The sequence below is a fragment of the Chrysochloris asiatica genome, unplaced genomic scaffold (genome assembly GCF_000296735.1).
Source record: "Chrysochloris asiatica unplaced genomic scaffold, ChrAsi1.0 scaffold00013, whole genome shotgun sequence".
In the NCBI taxonomy this organism is placed as follows: Eukaryota; Metazoa; Chordata; class Mammalia; order Afrosoricida; family Chrysochloridae; genus Chrysochloris; species Chrysochloris asiatica.
Genome location: NW_006408531.1, coordinates 11,981,198 through 12,000,605, shown reverse-complemented (window position 1 = coordinate 12,000,605; position 19,408 = coordinate 11,981,198). Strand labels below are relative to the sequence as shown.

Here is a 19,408-nt window from a genome sequence, read left to right as displayed (position 1 = left end):
ATGTTCAGAGATCTCGGGGCCCAAAAGATATGCTCCACTCCTGACTCTTTCTTTGATGTTAGTGAGATTCCACACTCCTGCTTCTGAGATGTTTTAAACCCATGTTAGAGTTCCAACTTTTTACAATCACAATGAACTCTGTTAAACTTTCGCAACAGGAGCATATCCTATCAGCATCTTTTCCCACCCTCTCTTACCCAGACCCATCAGGAAAACGTTGTTTGGTGGGAGTTACAAGGAGTATGGGGAGAAGAAACATAGGAAGCAATCTACTGCACTACATCTGTTTTAGTCTTGGAGTGACAAGTTAACTAAATAGAAAACTTATTAATAAGTGCTCATTTTTTGCCATTTCTTCCCATGAATACCAGTGCAGAACACAGCATGTATGTGTTCTTCCTTCTTCCTTGCCTTATTAGTACACAATATGTTAAATGTTGACTAAATGGATGGTTAGATAAATGGATTGAGTGTCTTGATTTAGTGTTCAGATGAAATTTCTCGCCTATAGTGGTATTTTATTAAAGCAATTATTTTTTTTTTAAGACAGTTCATGGTGTTATAATCAATTTTCCTGAAGCCCTCCCAGTGCAGTTAAACCAGCAGAGTGAAATCTGTGACAAGATTTGCTTATTCTATGATGAAAATCATGACTTGTGCTGGACATGTTGTCTGTCCCAGGGCTGGGCAACTTACAACCTGCATGGCAAATATGGCTTGCTGCTTGTTTATATAAATGAAGTTTTATTAGACAGAGCCACCTGCTTTGTTTTACATATTGTCTGTGACTTTTCTGTGCTGTGGCAGAGTAAGTAGTTAGGGCAAGACCATGTGGATTATAAAGCCTATTATTTTTAGACGATGAAGTACTATGTTTACTATTGGCTTTTTACAGAAAAAGTATGCTAACCCTTGCATGTATTACCTATACTCCATACTACAACCTCACAAAGTTGGTCTTAAGATGCCCTCTTTTATGCATTGGAAAGCTAAGACACAACAGAGTTATGTATTTTGACTGATAGTGCACAAATCATAAATGGATAGGGTTTGAATTTGAACCCCATAGTTCATGATGTTTTTTTTCCACTAAATGCAAATCATACCTTTTAACTCAGCTGAAACCTAGCTGGACAGACCAATTCCATCTTCCAGTCCTGCCTGTTGACCATGACTGGCACAGGGAGCAGTTCAATGATGTTCCCCGGAGTGGTGAGCAACCTTGCTCAGGTGAAGAATATAGATCTTGTCAGTGGATAAGCAGGTGAGACAGTGCAATAGACTTTAAAGGTCTTATAGTGTGGCATGTTTAGATAATGCACTGGACTGCAGGATGGTTTGAGCCACAAGGTTGGTGGTTCAAACTCACTAGCCACTCCTTGGAAACCATACACAGGGTCTCTATGAGTTAGAACCGACTTGCTAGCACTTAACGACAACTTAGTGGTGATGGTAGAGTGACATGAATTTACAGTTTGTGTGCAAGCATAATGCTGCTTCCTGAGGGCCAGGGGACTTTGCATTTCAGGAGTGATCATTGGTGTTCCTGAATGTGGCACCCACTCTTGTTCAATGCCCCTGATGATCAGTGTGTTTTTCACTTGTACGTTTCAGTCAATATGCACTGCTCTGAACTATTAGGTTGTTGTGAGAGTTTTAGACCTCCACGCTGTTGCTGACTGGTACTATGCCCTTCCTGACATACCTGATTGAAATTCGAGATGAAAGGTTTTTCACAGTGCATTGGTCTGCGTGGAAATCTGATTGCTTTGCGGGTTTGCAGATGAAGATCTGTGGTTCTGTTTATACGCCATCTGTTTGTTGTTCCTAGTCCTCACTCGACTTTTCCTTTTCCAATGACGTTTTCTAGGCTTGTAATCTATGAATTGAACAAAAGAAGCAAAGTTAGAAAGATCAACTATTTCTGCTCTGACTACACAGCGGTGTTTGCCTTGTAGTCAAGTTGACAATAACATCAATGTCAACACAGTAACACACTTGGGTAATTGAGCCATCTGTCAAATAATATATCTAATGAAAAATAGCTACTGTTGACCAGTTGTCATGGAAAATTGCATATTTGTAAGGTTGGGCTCATGAGCAGGGGGAAAGTGAGAAGAATTAGAAAGGGAACATTTTCCTTAAAAGCGCTTGTATCCATTCAGTCTTTGTGGCCGGCATTGCAGAGCGTCTGCATAGAGCTGTTAGAGAGTTACACTTCATCTGCAATGGAGCTGCAGTTGGAGAAGTCCATGGAAAAGCAGCCAGCTTCGTGATGGGCAGGAGGGAATCAGAGCTATAATTAACTTGCTGTTTCTATATGGAGTACAACCGAATAAACCCCACTAAGGAGCTCTGGTAGCGTAGTGGTTATGAATCGGGCTGCTAACCTCAAGGCTAGCAGTTCGAAAATACTAGCTGTTCCGTGGGAGAAAAGAGGAGGCTTTCTGCTCCCATAAAGATTTATGGCCTTTGGAAACCCTGTACAGGGACTCTATGAGTTGGAGCTGACTCCACGGCACATAACAACAACAACAACAACAACCTTTGAGTTGATTCCAACTCATAGTGACCCCACAGGTTGGCGTAGAACTGCCCCATAGTTCCCGAGGCTGTCAGTCATCATGGAAGCACATTGCTACATCTGTCTCCTGAGGAGTGGCTGGGGAGTTTGAACTGCCTATCTTTTGGTTAGCATCTTGGTGCTTTAACCATGGTACCACCTGGGCACCTGTAATAACAACCCAAACCCATCAACCCACTGGCAATGAGTCAATTCCAACTCCTAGTAACCCTATGAGAAAGAGTGAAGGCGGTCCTCAGGGTTTCGAAGACTGAGTCTTTTCATGAGCTGACTGCATCATCTCTCCCCCACCGAGCAGCTAGTGGTGCCAACCTTTTGGTTTGCAGCTCAATGCTGAATCCACTGCACCACTAGTGGTGCAACAGTAGTTCTTATTTCTCCAAAGATGTAATCTTATAACCTACCCGTGACTTTCTCAAGCCATCTAAGCTTTCTACTGATGCTGATAACGCAGTAAGATAGGTTAAAAATGGGGCTGCTCGGTTTAAGTCGGGGTGGAAGGAAGAACCAGGCAAAATTAAGTAACATTTCATTTCTTATGCTTGTGTAACTCCATGGGGAAATATAGGGTGATTAAAATTCTCGGTATATTGTTTAATTATTTAGAGTCAACACTTTAAACTGAAAAAAGACTTTTTGCCTTTGTAGCTTTTTTTGTTTAGTCCCTAATTATTGTAGTGGCGGGTTACTTTTCTTTTTCATGCTTCAAGCTATTCAAGTAGTTTTCCATTTAATTATTTCTCTCTCCTATGACACCAAATCATACTGCATCCAGCTGCTCCTTATTGGCCAAGGTTGTTGATTCTGCTTATATTTCTTTTCTGGAAACATGCATATGAAGAACCTGTCACAAAATTCTTATCTACCCTCATATGGAAAATAAAGAGCAAACTTTTACATTGTAAATGATTCTTGAACACTTTGAATTAGGGAGGAATTGAAAATTTCATGTTACATTGATGGGGTTGGGGTGGTGGCAGTGATGCTATTTGCTAGGTGACGGAGTGGTCAGGAGCAAGGGATAGAAGAACATGTGAATGGTGCTTCCTACAGTTGTTCACCTGGGCTTCTGAGTATGAGCACTGAAATTCATGTGGGAAGGAGCTAGGCGTCTTTATGGACATCTTTATGAAGATCCTGCCCCCAAACAATTCATTGAGAACTAGTGTTTGGTCTTCCCATTGTTGTTGTGAAGTGCCGTTTCATTTCCAACCCATAGCGACCCTGTACAGGGTTTCCAAGGAGCAGCTGGTGAGCTTGAACTGCCAACTTGCAGTCCAAATGGATTTGCAGTCTGGTGCATTAACCCACAGCACCACACCAGGACTCCTTGGTCTTCCTATAACCATACTAAAAAAGCTAGCTGCTAACCCTCCTCCAAACTGAAACTCAAAAGGGAACACATGAACAGGTATGTAAGCTTGTTGGCATCCATGTTGGGCTACTAGTGAGTGGAAGAGGGGGAAAGGCAGCAATGATGAAATGGGCTGAATTTGACCACATTCCACAGACTCTCGTTGACCTGGAGATTAGAGAGACAAGTGGAAAGAGGCTGGTTGGTCCGAAGTGTGGGGACTCCTGAGCCCATGGACAAAGACATAGCCACGGAGGACTAGAGCTGAGAAGGCATCATCCAGCTGATATGAAGTGAGGGGAGTTGCACAGGAATGCTCAAATTTTCAGATAGTACCCATTTGACCTAGCCTCAATGGCTTGATAATTAGAACTCGACTAGTGGAAGATTAAAAAAACAATTTTTGATGAAGAAAACAAGTGTAAATTGCTACAATTTGATGAACTTGACCTATACTTATGGATGTAGTAGCTCAAATACCAACTCAGAGGGAAGGAGTCTTCACATCAAGTATCAATGCTATCTCCTCTGTATACAGGGTAAATAGGAATGGACAACTTAGACATTGGCTACCTAAAATAGGGGGTGATAATGGCATGAAGTGACTGGCTTACAAGTTTTCAAGAGGGAGTTTACTATCAGAGTGTGTGGGGGAAGGTAGAGTCCCCACTGAATAGTTTTCATCTTGTTTAGACGGGTCTGGTGAAAAGGGATGGGGATAAAATTCTTATGATTCAATAGTGAGTAATTGTTACCATGACTAAATGTGACTGTCACAACTGTAAAGGTAGAAGTTATATAATACAAATGGGGGAGTAGTTAATTTTACAGTCCAGAAACAGAAGCCACTAGGACTATCAAGGGAGAAGAGCACAAGCAGAATGTGGGACCCCATCCAGAGAAGCAGCAACACCAGAGATGGAGATGACATGGAGAGATAGAGCAGAGATGAGGACATGGAGAGAGAAAGCAGCTGAGGACTCTAGACTCATGGAAAGAGAGGGACTAGGTGCTAGTGACCAGTAGGCAGGTTTGCAGAATGTGCCCTTTGGTTGTTTAAATTATTATATATTCCTGAGTGTTTTGGGGCTCATTCCCCCCAAAAAAAATAAAAACAAGGGAATAGAAGCAAATATTGTTGAATGATGATGCATGGAGGAGATTGTAATCATTTCAGTGAAACAATGGTATAAAACCGATGTTCTCCCATGTAAACTATCACTCAATTCACAATAAAAACTCAGTTGGTAGAGGTTATCACTTTTGCTTTTTAAGAAAATTCTAACTCTATGTGCGTTTTCAATATTGGTAGCATTTTTGTGTTTGTGTGTGGTGGTAGTGGTTAGGGGCAGGACTAGGTGAAGGGGTGGGTGGATGTTGGCTCCTTAAGACTTGTATCACTTAACTGCTAGCTCTGCTGAGCTCACATGTTGTCATTATTTATGTGTTTGACAGGGAGAAATGCTTGCTGCCTCTCCAGTTGGCTTTGGAGTCCAAGAATGTGAAGCTGGCCCAGCATGGCCTGGCAGGGATGCAGGTAAGTGCTTACTGAGTACAGGCGCCTTTGGCATTGGAAGAGAAAATAGTTAACATTTTACCTACTAGTTGTTTAAACACCCAGACCAAAATTTTATTGAAATAAGAAATCACCATAGAAGATAATATAATTTTCTTATTTTCATCAGAATTTCTCTGTGCACAGCACTGTCTTATTGAGATTTTGTAATTAAACAGTGATTCAAGAGGACCCAACTAAGCCCATATGTTGTTGTTGTTGTTAAGTGTCATTGAGTGGGTTTCAACTCATAGTTGAAGTCCTGCATAAGGCTTCCATGGAGTTTCTGGTGGGTATGAACTGCCAATCATATGTTTTAAAATCCAGAGCTGATCCTACAGTGCCTTATACATCTGAAATATTTTTACTGGCATTCAAGTTTTAAGTGAGTTGTTGTTAAATGCTTTGGAGTCAGTTTTGACTCATAGTGACCCTGCATAGCGTTTTTGAAGCTTTAAAAATTTTTTAAAAACAAAACAAAAACTCTATACAGAGTCAATATGCTCCTTTTGGGGGAGCAGAGAGCCTCAGCTTTCTCCAGAGGAGTGACAAGTAGGTTCAAATCTCTGACCTTGTGGTTCACTGACCATTGCTTATCCTGTGAAACAACTGCACTCTTTAGAGAGTAAGAAACCCTATGTTGTTATACCAATTCAAATCTCATATGCATTCAACATCTGCAGTTCTGTGTCATAGGAATTGATGTCAAGTTGGAAAGATTTTATTTTGCCTTTTATTCTATAGTTAAGTTGGTGAGTAGAATAATATATTTTGTTTTCAAAGCAAGATTGGGGGGAAAAAAGAAATTTGGTTTAATAGGAAGAGTCAGATTGCTTGAACATATTTCCTTCTGTGAGCATTTGTTCATTTATGTTTTACATCGTGCATATAATAAGTAATTTCAACAATGAAAAGATTGTGGTTATATGATTGCATTCACATTGCTGAGTGGTTTGGTTTCTAAAAGGCAAGCGCTATGCAGTTCGAGTTTATTCAGTAAATTGGTAGCATTTGTTCAGTGCCTTTGTATGTACTATTTTGCAGTTAGCTCTGTTCATTCAGAGAGGTTCATTCATACCTGTGAAGAGTTCAAACATACGGGTGAGAAAATACTAACCTTATCCCTAGGGGATTAGATTTAGATCATGTTTAACCATGCAACAGCATTAGACATTTTTATACATTCTCAATAATGTCATTATAAACCTTTTGCTTTTTTTCCAAGGTGGCTGGGCCAACTATACAAATGAATGAGAATTTGTTTTGACCTGCCATTTTATTTTATGGTTTTCCTCTAATATTGTATAAATTTTCCTTTTAGTTTTTTGTTTTTTTACTTCTCTGAAACATTGTAAGTAACAGTACAGTGTTTTGAAAGGCTTGTGTAATCACATGAATTTCAGTGACTTGGTAGGTGAAGAGTCTTCCTTTAATCTGTGCTAACCGTAAGTTAGCTTTTCTGCTTTTATCACTGCAAACAAAAACGTATTTGTATGTATACTTTAACCATGGGTCACACAGGGTTGTTGTTGTTAGGTGCCATTGAGTCAGTACCGAATCATAGCGACCCTATGCACAATAGAATGAAACACTGCCTAGTCCTGTGCCAACCTCACAATTGTTGCTACACTTGAGCCCATTGCTGCTGCCACCATGTCAGTCTATTCCATTGGGGATCGCCCTCTTTTTCTCTGACACTCCACTTTAGCAAGCATGATGTCCTTCTCCAGGGACTGGTCCCTCTTGATAATAATAGTTCAAAGTATGAAAGAAAATTTTCTGGACATCCTGACTTCCAAGGAGCACTCTAGCTGTACATCTTCAAACACAGATTTGTTTGTTCATTTGGCAGTTCATTGTACTTTTAATATTCTCTTCCAAGTCCATAATGCATCAATTCTTCACAATCTCTCTTATTTACTGTTCAGCTTCCACCTGCATATGAGGTTACTGAAAATTCCATGGCATGGGTTATGCACACCTTAGTCCTCAAACTGACATCTTTGCTCTTCAACACTTTAAAGAGGTCTTGTGCGGCAAATTTGCCTAATGCAGTATGTCATTTGATTCCTTGACTGCTGCTTCCATGAATGTTGATGGTTGATTTGAACAAAATGAAGTCTTTGACAACTTCAATCTTTTCTCTATTTATATCATCATAAATAGAAACATATTTGTATGTATAATTTAAACATGGGCTACCCAGGATACACTATATAATAGGGAAAAAACATCTATTTTGAGTAAATATTATCAGAGCATCAGAGAGTCTTGAGTAAGGAGGTTTGAAAGACTTGTTTTTAAGATCTGCAGTGGCATTAAACTAAAAGATGGATTCATTTTCTTGGGTAAAATCATTCTTGGTAAATCAGAATTCCAAAAGTTCTTCACAGGCTGTAACTCCAGACTGAATCAGACAAGAACAAATTTAACAAGGATAAATATAAAGTCCTACACTTGGGTCTCCAAAACCACCTTCACCAGGACAGATTCAGGGGAGAGTAACTTAATTACAGTCCTTGTGAATGAGAATTAGGGGTTTCAGGGTGAGTCAACATAGAATCTTCTGTGGCTGCTAACAAAGCTAACTGAATCTGAACATGTGATTTAAGTTACATGTTACTCTTCAGTAGCAGACTGTCCTTGAAGCTTACCCGCACTTTGGGTCCCCATTTAAGTAGGAAAGTAGGTATGAAAATGTACTGTGCAGAGCTCATTTGAACTCCTGATGTGGCTTTATAGGATCAGCACTGCACTGTGAACCATAAGGCCAGCAGTTCAAACCCACAAACTGCTCCTCAGAAACCTTATACAGAGTCACTATGAGTTAGAAGTGACTTGACAGCACTTAACAACAACAACAAAGGAGATTTACTATGGAGAAGCAGAGTGTTGGATGAACTTCATAGCTGTCTGACTGCAGATATTTTAGGGACTTTTCTGTTGCGGCCCAAAGGAAAGATGAGAGAGAAATTGTAGGCAAGAGAGTTTGGATATAATCCGAGGAAGAATTTTATAAAAATAAGCATTGTCCTGCGATAGCAATAGACTATCCTTTGAAGTATAAGGACACTTCCTAAGAGCTCTTGTGAAAGTGAATGTTGTCTTGTTTTGTTTTTTTGTGTGCTGATGGGGTAATTATATTAAGATTTGTGAATTCATGAGTATTTCCTGAATAAATGGCAGCTCACATTAGAAGTGAACAGTAAATGCCTGAAAACTGAACTTCTGCCTAGAAGTCCTTTTTCTTCTCTTTTGTGGCAAGGCTACCTTCAGAAAGGAGATGTGAATGAGGGGGTTTCAAAAAGCTCATGGAAAAATTGAATGAAAAGATAATGGGATTTTCCCCAGGATTAAAGCCCGCTTGTATGTATGTGAGACTTCAGTAAGGGGCTAGATTCCTCTTGACACATTGTACTCCTCACCATCACTCAGATAACCTAGGGGTCCCACACATGAGGATCTCACTTGATAGTATTTAGAATGAATTAGCTAATATCCAGAAGAGGTTTTTGCTAAATTCCCTTTACCCAAGGTTTGATACCTTCTTTATTTTAATGGCACATGGCTTGAGTTCTTTCCTAATAGCCTTCAGCTCCGTTCCTCCTGAGTCAGACAAAGGATCATTAATACATAATAAGATACAACGGAATAAGGCAGCTGGGGAAAGCCTATCTGTACTCACTGCCTTGTGCCTCTTTACAGAAGCTTCTGGCAGAAGAGAGGTTTGTATCCATGGAAACAGACTCTGATGAGAAGCAGCTGCTCAATCAGCTCCTGAACGCTGTAAAAGTGACGCCTTTGCTCCACGAAGACCTGCAGGTGGAAGTGATGAAGGTTGGTTGGCTGGGGCTACCCATTTGCGTCATTGGGATGGAAACAAATTCTAACTGCTTGTTTTCATTATTTTCTTGAAAATACATCTACGTTGTTGTCATTCTACCTCATCTTCCAGTGGGATAGGTGGGTATTATCTTTGCCTATGGTCTCTTCAGATTACCTTGATGTTAAGTGCCATCTAGTCAGTTCTGACTCAGTGACCCTGTATGGGGTTTCTGAAGAATGGCTGGAGGGTTTGAACCACTGACCTTGTGGCTAGCAGTCCAGTGATTATCCTAAAAATTGATAGGACAACTTAATAAAAATATACAAGCTGACCTGACCCTGCATATCTCATATGTTAGGAGATAAATGATCACCTTTCAAGAGAATGCATATAAGTAGTTTCAATTTGGAGAAGATCTGATCATTAAAGGCATTCTGCCTCCCTGTATATGTTATAACAAAATGAAGCAAAGACCTAATAATGTGTTTGACATATATTGATATTTTAGATCAGAACCACCTTGGCATAGCATCTGTCTTTCTCTTTCTCAAATTATGTGAGCCTTATCTCCTTTATGCTAATTACTACCTTCCTTACAGGATGACATCTCTCCCTCTCCTTCCCCCCTCCCTCCCTTGAGTCCTTTTTGCTGACTGGAATGGGTCCTAGCATGTGAGTGAACAGTGTGTTGGGATAGAAAAGACTGAAAATCTCTGCCCCAGAATAGTATCAGGGTAACAGTAACACAGCAGGAACCAACTAGCTGAGTTTTAATAATGCAGACTGCCCTTTTCATCTGTAGACGGCTGTGCATAGGAATATTTAGAGTAGTTGCTGCCTCATATGGTTGATTTCTTCCCGGAAATGTGCTGAAGGATTTTTGCCTTGAGTAATAGACTCCTCTGGGTTTCAGTTTCTCCATTCACAGAAGATGGATGTCAGTGTTTCCCTGAGTATAGTCAGCATGCTACTGAAAACTCAGACATCTGAATGCCTGAGCCTCGCCCTAACCCTACTGGTGGATTGCAGAGTGCAGTAGTTAGAGGCTCAGATCCTGAAGCCAGTCGGCCTTGATTTTCTCTTCATTCCTCCACTTCCTAGCAGGATGTCCTTGGATGAAATATTCGACCATTCTGTGCCTTGCTTTCCTTATCTATAAAATGTGGGAAATAGTAGTACCTGCCCCTGGGTGTTTCACATGGTTCATGTGAATGGTCGGAGGCTCCTGTCTACCCAGAAATACTTAAGGAGAAAGGCTTGGCTATCTACTTCTGAAAGATCTACCATCCACAACCCTATGGAGCACAATTCTACTCTGTTACACCTGGGGTCACTGTGAAGCAGAGCTGGTTTTAACCCAATAGGATTGCTATGAGGATTAAATAAAGTGGTATTTATTTAAAGTGTCTGGTGCAAAGCTAGTACTTTAGCATGCTAGCAATTGCATCTATTGTTGCTGCAGTTCAGTCAGAATCTCAGTGGGTGGGTCTAGGAAAATGCAGTTTTTCTCTAGTGTCCAATGTGATGGAATTATTCACAGTAAATTTTGAGACTCCCGAACTAGCTGACCTTTACCTTTAACTCTCTTTGATTCTAGACTCTGTGATTTCACCTTTGACCTCTGTTTATTTAAAGCAACCAAAGATCAACCACCTCTGAATTGTTTTACTTCTCTTTTGCCTCCTTGTCATTCTTGTTAGAGAGCTGAGATCAACTTCCGTGTCACAGCTTTTGTGACTTCCAAGTTCAGTGTGTTGAATCTTTTATGACTGGGTTTTCAAACACTGGAGAGCAAGCATTGGTCTCTCGTTGTTGTTGTTAGGTGCTGTTAAGGTGGTTCCAACTCATAGCGACCCTATGTACAACAGAAAAAAGACCACTGCCCAGTCCTGTACCATGCTCACAATCATTGTTATGTTTTAGTCTGTTGTTTTTGCCACTGTGTTAATACATCTTTCTGGGGGTCTTCCTCTTTTTCACTGACCCTCCACTTTACCAAGCATGCTGTCTTTTTCCAGGGACTGATACTTCCTGAGAATATGTCTGAAAAACAAGAGATAAAGTCTTGCCATTTTTGCTTCTTAGAAGCATTCCGACTGTCCTCCTTCCAAGGCAGAGTTGTCTGTTCTTCTGGGAGACATGGTACTTATAATATTTTTTGCCAGCACCATAATTTGAATTATTCTCTAAATTCTCTGAGTCAGAATTGAATGGCAATGCATATGGGTAAATTCTCCCAAGGATACATCTTTCTGTGGAATACAAGAAAACAGTCTTAGAAATTTAGATTGCAAAGGACCTATTCTTCTCGGAACTGTGGAGAAGGAGAATGTTTAATGGCTATGCCAGCAGCAACACCTGCTTTAAAAACGTACACTCGCTAATTCCAGCCCAGTGGTGCCTTCTCCACTTGCTGAGGACAGGGGTTGGCACATGTGAATTCTACTGGAAATATGGAAGACTTATTCTAATGAGCTTTCTAATGACACTGTAATCGGTCATGGTACTTTTAGTTAATGTCTGTGAAGGAAATCAGATGTTTTCAGAAAAAAAGGACAAACAATAATCTGGGCTGTCATTTTTTGCAATTAGATTTCCAAATGCTTTAAAAAGTGAGGTCCCTTGCTGCATGCTGCAGTGTTTAACTATTCAGTCATTGGAGTTAAAAAGAAGTATGTCAGTTCACAACAAACCTGTTGTTGTTGGTGTTGAGTGCTGTGGAGTTGGTTCCGACTCATAGCGACCCCATATAGGGTTTCCAAGGAGCAACTGGTGGGTTTGAACTACCACTCTTTCAGTTAGCAATCCAGTGCTTGTCCTACAGCTCCACACCAGGACTCCACAGCAAATCTATCCTTCACTTATTTTATTTTACTTTTTTAGTAAACTTTAGGTGCACGTTTCTGGCCATTTGGCTAGAAAACTAACAGAGACAGCAATGTGTTACTGATGTTATGTTTTGTTAGTTGCTATTGAGTTGGTTGCATCTCCTAGTGACCTCACATACAACACAACAAAAGCCTGGTCCTGTGTCATCTACACAATTGTTGGTATGCTGGAGTCGAGTTGTTGCAGCCACTGTATGTTTTAAGTGCCTTCCAACCTAGAGGGCTCATCTTTCCACAGTGTGATCCCTAGGGTTACCACTGGCTAATTTTCAGAAATAGATCACCAAGCTTTTCTTCTAGATGCTCTACTGGAACTTATCCACCATGGGTGACCCTGCTAGTATTGGAAATATTGGTGATGTAGCTCTCACTGTCACAGCAACATGCTAGTTGCCATATTTATGACAAACCATATTATAACAGGTGGAACTGGACTTTAGGATAACTGCTATTGGTAGCCAATAAAACTGGGCAGATAATGGGCTGGTACACCTGCTCCTGAGAGCTCAGAGGCAAGGTCTTCATGATCACTTAAAATGTGTTTTCTTGAGATTCCCAAACAATAGAATTTCAGGCACAGAAATAATAATGGTTTCCCTCTTTCTCTACTCCTGCGGAATTTCTGTAGCAACTTTTTAGTTATCTTCAGAAACATTTACCCCTTTATGTTATAATTTTGTAATACATGTAATGACCCAAGTAAACCTTCTTAAGTAAGTCTTTATTACTTGCATAGATTGTTTCTAACACCTGTTGTCCCAGAAAAAAATTTTTTTTTAAAGAATTGAGTAAGTCTCTTAGTGGAAGTACTGGGTTTCTATTTACATATGAATGATATGCTAATTGATTTGTACTAACTGCTCCAGTTATTTGATAAAAGTATTTTATAGGTACAGAAAATGTTTAAAATGAGCTCTGGTAGATGTGTCCAGATGTTGTTCTGAATATGCTGTTTAGGAAGGTTAAAATACTTCACACCATAGAGTTTTTATTTGTTTATCCAACAAAGTCATGTTGATAAATGCTGCTGAGTCGGTTCCAACTCATAGCGACCCTGTATAGGGTTTCCGAGGAGCAACTGTGAGCTTGAACCACCGATCTTAGAGTTCAAACTGACTTTATCGTCCAGCACATTAACCCACAGCGCCACACCAGGACTCCAACAAAGTCATAATTGTAGCAAATGTATAAAGGGATAAGTATTTGTTGCAAAATCTTAAGAAGCTTTCTTAAATAAAACTATCAGAATGTGAAGCTATTGTTTCTCCACATCTCCTCCATCTAGGTCTATACACTTCTGAAGATAGTGTTTCCAGCTCTAACCCTTTCCCCAAAATAATTCTGCACTCTTCTATTTACATCACATCAACACTTTGGGCATCCTTGAGGGATGCAGATTGTGTTCCTTTAAAATTATCTTTAAGTTTGGAGAGTAAAGAGAAGTCTGAAGGGGCAAGATCAGGATTATAGGGTGAATGAGGTAAAGTTTCCCAACAAAATTCTCCTAGGACAGTCCTTGCTACCCTTGACAAATGAGCAGGTACATTATCGTGATGGAGAAAGAGTCCTTGGTGTCATTCTCATGGCCTTTACTCACCAATACAGTTTTCCATTTTCTTAAAACTGCTTCTGATATGTGCCTTTGATCATCCTGTGTCCTTCAAGAAAATCTATCAAGATTGCTTCTTTGGAATTCCACCCCTCTCCCCCAAAAAAGTCTTCATAACTTTCTGAACTGACCACTCTGCCTTAAATTGAACTGGCCCAGTAGATCCCCTTAGAAGCTACTGTTTTGATTGGACCTTGCTCTCTGATCATATTGGTAAAGCCGAGGCTTTCTCCCAGTTACAATTCATTCTGTAAAACTGCACTAACGTTGATCTAGCTTAAAAGATTCATGGAAAGATCTGCTCTGATCTTCACATAATACATTTGGCACCACCGAAGCAAAAGCTTACTGAGGTCCAGATGTTCACTTGAAATTTGAAAATACCGACCCATGTGAGATCCCAACTTCAGTAACCATTCCATCAATGCTAATTGACGGCCTTCTTCCATCAGTTTCTGGACTCCAGCCACAACTTCATTGCTCAGGCTGACGGTCATCCGGATCTTCTTTAAAACACTTGATCCATCTAAAACTTGTTTTATGTATGGAAGCATTCCTTGAAACTTGTTGTGAAGATTATATGGTTTGGGAAGATACATACGTGAATTTTGTTTAAAATTTTAATGTTGAGCTCTGACATCAAAATTGTGTTTTCACATGGCACACAAAAATTATACTTTTTTTGAAGGCTCCCAAAATAAGACTAAGACAAGGATATTACTGAAAAAACTTGTCTGCAGCCATCCACTGTCCACAGAGACATGTTTACACACATTTTGTTTAGAATAAACCTATGCATGAATGAACTAGAACCCTAGTAACAAAAAACTTTCTGAATTACAGCAAGGTGCTATTTTTTTAAAAATACAATACCCTGTATTTTACTCACATATTGCTATCTGCCATTGTTTATAAACATGAGAAACTGAGCCATGCTATACTCTAAAGGGAGTCCTGGTGTGGCGCTGTGGGCTAATGCGTCAGACTGCAAAGTCATTTGAACTGCAAGGTCAGTGGTTCAAGCTCACCAGCTTCTCCTTGGAAACCCTATATTGGGTCACTATGGGTCGGAATTAACGTGATGGCACTTAACAACAACAACATGCTCTAAAGAGTATGTGGTCATGGTGGTGTGCCATGGAGTCGGTTCTGACTCATAGCCACCCTATATAGGGTCTCCAAGGCTGTAAATCTTTATGGGAGCAGAAAGCCTCACCTTTTTCTTGTGCAGCAGCTGAAAGGTTTGAACTGCTGACCTTGTGGCTAGCAGCCCAATTTGTAATCCACTATGTTACCAGGACTCCTCAAAGAGTATGTACCAAATTTTATTAGGTTCCTGGAGAGAAAATGATAAGGTTTCTTCTTTTAGTAATTTTTCCAGGATTAAACAGAAACTAGAAAATAATGAAATTGAAGATTGCAAAGGTGTTCTTATTTTGAAATAAAACTCTGAACTTAATTGGAGAATTAAAAACAAAAACAAAACATCAATGATTCTTGCTTCTTACAAATAAAATAGGACTGAAGTCATACCATTTAGTCTAGGAATTCTTCTACATGATTTTATTATCTAAAGAGAGAGGAAGGGCAAGTTTGATTTATCAGTATGGCTGTGGAATCCACATACAATTTTTATAGCTTGAACAAATAAAGTGTCAGAAGTGTAGAGAATCAGCAAAGCTGTATCTGAAGATAGATTACCGTGAGATGGATTAATAGATAATGGAGAGCTACTTAATATTCGGGTTAGATATGTGTCTCCTTAGCTGTGTGTCATTTCTATAAATGCTGTCTGTGCAGCACTTCATGGGAGCCATGGACATTCCTAATGACATCTCTGTCTGGAGTAATTAGGACATCTTCTTTCTTTCCAATAGATAACCTTTTGTGAGGTTATTAACGGATGCAGCTGGCTTTCTGCCTCTGTGAGCGTGTCAGCATGTCAAAGGGAGCCTCCTATCAGGAGAGAGCAGGCTGGCTTTGTCAATAAGGATGGGTATGATGCTGGATACTGAGAAAGCATCTGATGAATGTTGCATTACTGGATGTCTAATATGTTATGTACATCTTTAGACAATAGAAATGAATACTTGTGGAGTGCTTTATAATTTTGAAAGTAGAAATTATAGGGGCTGGTAATTGAACATTTATTATGCATCAAGCGCTCCAGTAAATACATTCATACTAAGGTACCACAGCTAGTGAACTAGGAGGGCTAAAAGTTGAACCATAATTTAGCCTGGGACAAAACTTAACAGTGGGTGACCTTAGTGGGTTACCTTCCCTTCAAAACCTATCCTGAAAAGTGGTAGTCAGGGGTGGTAGTCATTATTCACAGGCTAATGAGAGGACTACTGGTTTGGTACAATATGATCAACACTGACTTGCAAATCACAAGATCAGCAGTTCAAACCCACCAGCTGCTCCTCGGACACTGGATACTTGGATACTCTAAACTCTATATAAGGTCACTATGAACCAGTACTGACTCAGTAACACTTAACACTTAATAATAAGAGGCAAAGCTAGGCAGGGCTCCTAATCTGTTTTTTGTTCTGTGTCCCCTCATGACAAAAATATTTCTTTATTAGTTGTATGAGCTAGGTTTAAATATGAAAATAGAATCAAAATCTGTCCCACCAAGTCAGGTATTGATTCTGGCGTATGTGTTAATAGATTTGGAGGAGGGAAGAGAGAACGTCATTTGCAGTTGAGGTGTCTTTTATATATATATATTTTAACTGAAGTAGATGGAGCTCTGGTAGCGTAGTCGTTACTGATTGTGTTGTGAACCACAAGGTCAGCAGTTTGAAACTAACAGCTGTTCTGCGGGAGAAAGATGAGGCTTTCTGCTCCCATAAAGATTTGCAGCCTCGGAAACCCTGTACAGGGTCACTATGAGTCGGAAACGACTCCACAGCACTCAACAACAACAAGATGCATTCAACTTGAAGTGTTTGCTTCATGAAATTAGATATGAGCACACTTTCTCCTATGCTTTATTTCCACTTTTTTTTTTAAAGTTTTTATTGTGAGGTTTACATGGGAGAACATCAGCTTTACACTCATCCTATTGTATTTCATTTCGTTGCAGTGATGCAGTGATTACAAGCCCCTCCATGTATCATCATATAGCCCCAAAGGGTACACCACACAGGCCCGCCCCCCTCTTCCCCTGCCACCAGCACACAACCCCTCTCCTGCCCTGAATCCAGTGTCCCCAGCTGCTCCATCTGTCCACATAATCTTCTCTGTCTCCATCCCTGGCGTCGCTTGCCTCTCTGGGTAGGGTCACGCTCTCTGCTCTTCTCACTTGATGATCCCATGGACCTCTGCTCCTGAGCTGCAAAATCAATTACTTTCCTCTTTTTGTCAAAAAAACATCTACCTCTACAATTCCTAACCTCGAAGTCAGACCTGATGGCAATTATTCACTATTGCACAAGAGTCTCATCCCCATTTCCTTTCCCCAGCCTAGTCCCAAAAGACTGGATATCGTTCAGTGGTGATTCTACCTTCCCCCACCACCTCTGGAACTAGGCTCCCTCTTGAAAGCTTATAAGCCAGTCATTTCTTGCCTTTATAGCCCCCCCCCCATTTTGGTTAGCCAATGTCTCTGTTGCCCATCCCTGTCAGCCTGTGTACCAAGGGGGTGGGAGTGATCCTTGTAAAGATTTGTTCCCTTTTTTGAGCTACTACATCCATAAGTATAGGTAAAGTTCATCAGATTATAGTGGGTTGCTCTTTTTTTTTCTTTCTTTCTTTCTTCCCTCTTCTTTTTTCTTTTTGTCGAGTTCTGATCATCCAGCCATCGAAGCCAGGTCAAGGGGGTACTATCTGCAAGTATGGGTGTTCTTGTGCATCTCCCCTCACTTCATTATCAGCTGGACACTTCACTCTCCACTTTAGTCCTCTGTGGCTATGTCACTGCCTTTGGGCCCAGGATTCCCCGGGTCTTGCCGTACTGCTGGCCATCCAGGTCTCCACCTGGGTTCATGGGGGTCTGTTGAATGTGGTCGGGCTCAGCTCACAACTTCATTGCTGTTTCCACCCCCCTTCCCTTATCGGTGACCAACGTGATCACCAGCCAGACCACATGCCTGCTCACGTATTCCCTTTAAGTTCAGTCTTGAAAGGGGGTATGCTCTGAGGGTTCCTCACCACTTGCTTTGATGGCTCTCGGGCAAACAGCTTACTTGTTCTTGTAGTAATCAATCAGACTGCTGTTATTGTTTTGGATTTTTCCTGCCAGTCTTTCTTTCAAGAAGTATCTTCTATTCTTCTAGCTGCTCCAGGCTGGTCTACTCATCCTTTCCAGTGGAAATTTCCTACCTCAGTTGGTTTTGGATGGGGTTCTAGATTCCATCTATGTTCTTGAGCAGTGTAAAGGCTCCACAGGAAGACTCTTTCACTGGGCAACTTCTGCCCCCTTAAAGGTAGTCCAATCAGTTATAGGCTGAAGACGGACTTACAAGCTTTCTGTAGTGATGATTCTGGCTATTCCTTTGTTCCCTACTTCAAGTGTCTATTTTATAATGGTAGGCAAGGGAAACCAAGATTCAAAAGACAGCCAAGTATCTTAACACTATTTTTACCCTTTCAAACCATGCCTCAATCCCTGTATCCTGGAGCCCTGTTGCTCCAAGGTTGTGCATACATCATCATTTACCTCTGTCCCACTTAGCCCATGCAAACCTGCCTAACTGTTCTCCCATTAGCCTGGTTCTTCCATTTCCCACCACTTCTTGTGTATTGCCCCCCCGCACTACCCCCCCCCCCCCCCCCCCCACCAAGCTATTCTGTGTCTATTCCTTAACCTGTGCATTATCTTCCCTTCCCTCTCTCCCTTCCTCTCATCCATACATCCTGGTGATCAGCAAATATTATATAATTTTTCCCCCTTTTAGTGTACCCACACTATTTTTCTAACTCTTTTACAATAATGGTCCTATGCAGTATTTCTCCTTTTGAGACTGACTAATTTCACTCAGCATAATGTCCTTAAGGTTCATCCATGTTATACAGTGGCTTGCAGCTTCCTTGTTGTTCTTCAAGGTGGCATAGTATTCCATTATGTGTATTTACCAAAATTTGTTTATCCATTCTTCAATTAATGGGCACTTAGGCTGTCTCCATCTTTTTGCTATTGTAAATAATTCTGCTTTGAACATTGGTGTGCATATATTTGCTCATGTTATGGCTCGTATTTCTTGTAGAGGTGTTGTAGTTTCCTATATATTTTAGAAATGAGTCCCTTGTCTGATGTGTCGTCATAAAAGATTTTTTTCCCATTCTGTGGGTGCCCTTTTTCCTCTTTGGTGAAGTCTTTTGTGGCACATAAGTTGAAAATTTTTAGTATGTCCCACTCATCTATTTTTGTCTACTTTCATTTGTGTACTTTTCAAAATGTTTGGTAGTCTGTGTATTCCCTGTATTAGAGCCCTCACATTTGTCCCTATTTTTCCATTGATGATTTTCATAATTTTGGGATTCACATTTAGGTCTTTAATCCACGCTGAGTTGGTTTTTGTATAGGGCGTGAGGTAAAGGTCTTGTTTCTCTCTTTTGCATATCACTTTCCAGTTCTGCCAG

The 19,408-nt window shown here is 40.5% G+C and overlaps 1 protein-coding gene across 1 annotated transcript in view; it reads left to right on the top strand.

The window, feature by feature from the left end:
• Window positions 1-19,408, top strand: part of KIAA1244 (KIAA1244 ortholog) — a 243,304-nt gene that overhangs the window by 55,584 nt on the left and 168,312 nt on the right. Inside the window, exons 3-4 of the mRNA XM_006834625.1 lie at window positions 5,394-5,475; window positions 9,199-9,330. Coding sequence (XP_006834688.1) covers window positions 5,394-5,475; window positions 9,199-9,330 — 214 coding nt within the window. The remainder of the gene's footprint in view (window positions 1-5,393; window positions 5,476-9,198; window positions 9,331-19,408) is intronic.